General features: G+C 37.8%; 1 protein-coding gene across 1 annotated transcript; it reads left to right on the top strand.

Moving 5' to 3' along the window:
* Positions 1–798: 798 nt before the first annotated feature.
* Positions 799–2,497, top strand: LOC107699447 (interferon-inducible GTPase 1-like). The gene is made up of 3 exons (XM_016500704.1): positions 799–878; positions 1,009–1,124; positions 1,155–2,497. The coding sequence occupies exons 1-3, from the start codon at positions 799–801 to the stop codon at positions 2,486–2,488; spliced, it is 1,530 nt and encodes a 509-aa protein (XP_016356190.1). The 3' UTR covers positions 2,489–2,497.
* The last annotated feature ends 3,554 nt before the right edge of the window (positions 2,498–6,051 follow it).

Raw genomic sequence — 6,051 nt, 5'->3', positions numbered from 1 at the left:
AAGGAGAACGACATCGAGCTGGCCAGAGCGATCAAGAAGAGCAAGAAGCTATTTTATTTCATTCACACTAAAATTGACAACGACATTCGTGCTGAATCACACAAAAGAAACTTTGATGAGCGGATGTTGCTCGAAAACAATCGAGATGATTGTAAGGTGAACCTATTGAGAGTCAGAATACCCAAAATATTCCTGGTATCTTCATTTAATTTGGAAAAATATGACTTTCAGAAGCTGATCAACACCCTCGAAGATGAATTCTCAGAGACCAAGAAATTTACTCTCATTCAGTCTCTGCCCATTTATTCTCTAGAGGCCCTCACAAAGAAGAAAACATACAAGAATATTTGGCTAAATGCATTTGCGGCCGGGCGGTCGGAGCGATAGCTACCGTCCCGGGATTTTCACTGGCCTGTGATTATCGCATCATGAAGAAGTTTTTTCAGCAAGTCTTCACAGGCTTCGGCTTATCAAATCAGGCTCTAGAGGCGTTATCAGACCGAGTGAACAAACCGGTGGAGCAGCTAAAAACCGCTAAGACATCACGCTTCAAAGAGGGGGCCACTGAGGATATTGTGATTGATATGCCCCCCCCCCCCCCCCAAAAATAATAATAATTTGAAGAACTACAGCCAAGTTTAAAGGAATATAAATAGCTATCATTGGACTTTAAGCAGTTCTGCAAAAATATCTAATTTATGTTGTGTTTTATGCAATTAAGGAACGGATGCAACATGTTGATTTTTTTGCCTTTCAGATTAGTTATGAAATGACCATAACAGTGAGACGTTTGTCTTTATGATTCAGTCCCACTATATGTTGCAGTGGACAGTATTGAAGCTTCCAGAGGCTGAGCGGAGAATTTGCTACTCACAGCTGTGGGTTAAAATAAAAACTTTTTTTGTGTGTGTTACATGCATCATCCTTATATAAGGTGCTTTTCTGTGCTTAACATTATTAATTTATTTGAATCAAATATGATTTCATTAATTCATTATTTCTTTATAGAGCTACTATGACAGATGTGATAAATCCCTATAATGAAGATGATCGCTCCAGTCAGTCATCTGGATCATCATCAACTACATCACAAACTTTCAGCATAGACGAGACTAAAGACAAAAAAGCTTAATCACCACGCTCTATATATCCAGCAATCAGTCCAAGAAATATGCTGCGAAAACTGGAAATAGTTGAGAAAAATGTAAAAACAAAATGTCCTGACGAACCTAAAGAAAAAGACATTAAAAAGCCAGAGGTAGAGGATAAAAATAAAAATGTTTATGTGGTTTCCAGAGAGTTTGTAGACATATTGTCTAATGCCACAGTGAACACAGAAGATTCAGACTCTCTTGGCTCAGAATTACAGGAAATAATTGACTCTCCACTTGCAGAGAAAACAAACAAACTGAAAAGTAAACTTAAGGAGTTAGAGAATGTTACACTTAACATTGCTGTAACCGGGATGACAGGGGCAGGGAAGTCTTCCTTAGTCAACGCTCTCAGAGGCCTTCCTAATGATGATAAGGACGCAGCTCCCACAGGAACAACTGAGACTACCATGAAGCCCAACATGTACCCCCATCCCTCCATGCCAAATGTGAAGATCTGGGACCTGCCTGGAAATGGCAGTCCAAAATTTAGAGCAAAGAAGTACCTGAAAGATGTCAATTTCCACACGTATGACTTCTTTCTCATAGTGACCTCTGAAAGATTTAAGGAGAACGACATCGAGCTGGCCAGAGCGATCAAGAAGAGCAAGAAGCTATTTTATTTCATTCACACTAAAATTGACAACGACATTCGTGCTGAATCACACAAAAGAAACTTTGATGAGCGGATGTTGCTCGAAAACAATCGAGATGATTGTAAGGTGAACCTATTGAGAGTCAGAATACCCAAAATATTCCTGGTATCTTCATTTAATTTGGAAAAATATGACTTTCAGAAGCTGATCAACACCCTCGAAGATGAACTCCCAGAGAACAAGAAATTTGCTCTCATTCAGTCTCTGCCCGTTTATTCTCTAGAGACCCTCACAAAGAAAAAAACACACTACAAGAAAATTATTTGGCTAAACGCATTTGCGGCGGGAGTCGGGGCGATAGCTCCCATCCTGGGATTGTCACTGGTCTGTGATTATGGCATCATGAAGAAGTTTTTTCAGCAAGTCTTCACAGGCTTCGGCTTATCAAATCAGGCTCTAGAGGCGTTATCAGACCGAGTGAACAAACCGGTGGAGCAGCTAAAAACCGCTAAGACATCACGCTTCAAAGAGGGGGCCACTGAGGATATTGTGATTGATATGCTGTCTAAACCAAAGATTGCTATAGCCAAGACACTGTGGACCGTAATGGCTCTGCTGCCAGGAGGAGCTCTACCAGCAGGAGGAACGGCCGTCGCTTCTGTGCACTACCTGCTTAACATGGGACTCAATGAGATGGCAGAAGACACCAAATGTGTTCTTTCTGTGTCACAGCTTGCCTAATATGCAGAAAAAGGAACCTCAGATCAAGCTTACAAATCATATAATAACTGTTTTGATGCAGAAAACATGTCTTGTAGTACTAAAAAATAAATAGATAAAGTAAACATAATTGTACTTATGATTTTTTTGTAATTATGATTCAAATAAAATACTGAAATGTGATCATGAATGTGCATTTGAAATTAAAACACAGTTTGCTTTACCAATGTAAACTAACGCTTTCTAATTTTGCCTGTTTCTTTCATTTGTGTCTGTACATATAACTGTGTGTACTGTATATACTGCATGTACGCTGGACGTGCAATGAATAAAATACTTAATGATTAAATGATTGATATTTTTTATTTTTTTATTTTTACTGCGTGTGATTTAGTTAGTTAGAAGACTTTGCTCATTGGTTTGCAACATTATCAGATATCTAAAAAAAACTGTTTAAAAAGAAATGATCTAAGACAACATATACTTTCCAACAAAAGCAGCAACTATAGTCCGGTGAATTCAAATTCTACAAGCCATGCAAAAAATTATTGCTGCTATACATAAGTATTTGTTATTCTCACTTCATTACATACATACATATATTATATATCATCACTATATAATGACAAATTAAAACAAAAATTAAAATCTATATAATTTATTTTGTAGATAATTTAAGTTAATCAAATGTAGCATGTCTGAAATACACATTAAACATGGATAATAAAAATTACATTTTTTGGAAGTATTTTTTAAATTCACATCATGATAGCTAAGTTACATGTTCTTTTCCTTTTTTTCCATATCCATATTTAATTTATGTGCTTACAAATACAATTGAAAAACCCTCTTTTCTTCATAACAGTCATGTTGGCTTAACAGTGCACATTGCACTCCATAACATATATACAGTATAGGTGCTGCCAAGTTGTCATCACACTGTAAAGTAAAAGTGGCATACTGAAACATATTAGATTTAACCTGCTCAGTTAGGACTACTGAGGATTTTAGGAGCCGTATTATAGAACTATGTGTTTACAGATTTGTTCATTATCTTAGCAAAAATGCCCATGGTTACAATTTTAGATTTCTAAGCAGCAGCAGTATAAAGGCTACAAATCTATCCAAAAATCACCTGTATGGGATAAAGTCAGGAATGAAAGAGCCATCATAAATACGCCTGCTGACTTAATATGCAATTCTGCTACATAGCCTACACCCATATAGCCAACATGTGAGGAAAATATTCAAATCATCCATTCCTATCTGAGTGATTTTTTTTACACATATCTGACGATCACCAATTTTTAAGAGATAAAATCAAAACCTTAACAGCAATACTGAGCATAAATGTTATTCGGAAGTAGAGACCTGCACGGGACGGATTTTTCAGTCCTGCTCCCGCAGAAATAGGCTATATCTTATCTGGTCCCGCTCCCGCCCGCAAAAGCCCGCATAAAAGTAATCTATATAGTTTTTTTCAGTACATCAAAGAAATTTACATGAAATGGTTCTGTAACATCTCCTAAGCTCCACAACACCCCAGCATAAACACTATAACCGATACAATATTTGTTATTTAGGCTAAGCATCAGCATTCACTAACCACTGTTATTTTTAACAGAACATTTTCTGTTAAAAATAACAGTGGTTTGTGAATGTTGACGCTTAAGCAAGCATGGGCTGCTGCGTGCATGGTTTGGCATGGCAGAATGCGAGCAGCGCACTTCCTTTATTATCACTAAAAGCTGACATCTCAGTTAATCGCAATCTCATAAAGCTCTGTTATAACCAGTGTTGGGGAAAGTTACTTTTATTACTTTTTTGAAAAAGTAACTCAGATATTCTCTTGTAAATTAAAAAGTAATGCGTTACTTTACTAGTTACTTGAAAAAAGTAATCTGATTACGTAACTCGTATTACTTGTAATGCGTTACCCCCAAAACTGGTTATAACACAATAAATATATGCACAATGAATCTTTCACACTGTCTACACGTCGTGTGTTAAAATGAGAGGATTCGTGAGCACGCAATTTCAGCACTGCGGTGAGTAGTAGGCCTATATAACACGTGTTATAAATAGAAAGTATGCCTAGCTTGCACGTCAATCATTTTAATGTTAATATTAGTTGTTCATTTTGCTTTTGTGCAACAGATAAATAACAATTTATATGTTTTAGACACTTTATGTTTAGATAATTTCTATTTTGCGGGAGTCCCGCGAATCTTTTTATTCTCCCGCATCCCGCACACACACGAGTCTCTTCCCGCCCGCACCCGCACTCGCCCATCAAGAGTTGTCCCGCGCCGCACCCTGTTGCGTTGGGGCCCGCGGATCCAGGTCCTATTCGGAAGTGTATTCAAAGATATTGCATATTTTCACTTCTCTTACAGATAGAAAGATATAATGTGAATTATTAAATATTTCATATTAGGTAACGCTTCTGGAATTAAATATGACCTGGAATCTTGCTTATCATAAAGATTAATAATGCACAATACACTACCCCTGGGCAACATGAATTCAAACATCATGCTATTTTACTATACACAGAATTTTACTGTGATACACATTATCATTTAAGATGTTAATACCCTATTCATTTTGACCATTTTTAACTGACCATTCATCTGAAGTCATCCCTCATATCAATGAACTGAAAAAGTGTCACATAAAAGCTTGTATTAACAGCAGTAAGAACTTGGGGAAAAAAAGAAAGAAAGAAATTGATCTCAGGTAAATTGACAAAAGAGTCATTTAAACAATCAGGAGTGCACAATTTGTGCTCAAATTCATATGTAAAAAAAGGAATTAAGTCAAAAGAAAAGTACTTAAAATGTACTCAAGACTATGATATATAAATATATGATATAATGTATATATGAAGAGTTCAGATGCAAAAGCCTCTAAGTGCCATCTGAAATTTTCTCCTAAAATGAGCATTTTCATCAGGCTCCTATATTTATGTTAAGTTATTTCACTTTAATTGCATAGAAAAGGACCTATTAATTGCCATTAGAGTAAAATGACTGAGCCTAAACATAGGAGTCTGATAAAAATGCTCATTTTTAGATGAAAATTTCAGATGGCACTTAGAAGCTTTTGCATCTGAATTCAAAGCACTACCTTACTAAGTGAGACTGGATAACACTGGGAAAACGTACCCGCTCCACTTGGAACAGGGATACTGCGGAAGCCCCATCCTTCCCGAAGGAGTTTTCGGAAGCAAATACACATGTAGCATCCGCTTAGGTGTATATGGAGAACTGGAGGTGATTGTAACCCTCTTGGAAGGGCAGAAGTCTGCCGGGGAAACACGGGCTCTATGGCTATACCGTGGACTATACACATACGAGAACCGCTTAGGTCTCAATATGGAACCCAGCCTTCCACGGTTCCCGCGGATTAATCGTGAAGGCCCGGCGCCGGACGTTCTGCCGCGTCCGCTGCCGAGGGTGACAGAGGATCTCAACAGGGTCTACTGTAGGACACTCTGGAGCAGTTTTAGCAAGCCGACACTAACAGGGGCCTCTCGGCGCCACTACCCGTTTGAGGTGAATACACAGGAGGATACCGGCTCC

The sequence above is a fragment of the Sinocyclocheilus anshuiensis genome, unplaced genomic scaffold (assembly GCF_001515605.1).
Source record: "Sinocyclocheilus anshuiensis isolate Anshui unplaced genomic scaffold, SAMN03320099.WGS_v1.1 scaffold670, whole genome shotgun sequence".
Taxonomy (NCBI): Eukaryota; Metazoa; Chordata; class Actinopteri; order Cypriniformes; family Cyprinidae; genus Sinocyclocheilus; species Sinocyclocheilus anshuiensis.
This window is presented reverse-complemented; position numbering and strand designations above follow the sequence as displayed.

What these genes read in the sequence shown, in the direction of transcription:
- LOC107699447 (XM_016500704.1), top strand. Translation starts at nt 799, where the DNA reads ATGATTCAGTCCCACTATATGTTGCAGTGGACAGTATTGAAGCTTCCA. An exon ending in AGAATTTGCTACTCACAGCT is followed by an intron (nt 879 to 1,008) that starts GTGGGTTAAAAT and finishes ATTTCTTTATAG; the next exon opens with AGCTACTATGACAGATGTGA. An exon ending in AGACGAGACTAAAGACAAAA is followed by an intron (nt 1,125 to 1,154) that starts AAGCTTAATCAC and finishes CTATATATCCAG; the next exon opens with CAATCAGTCCAAGAAATATG.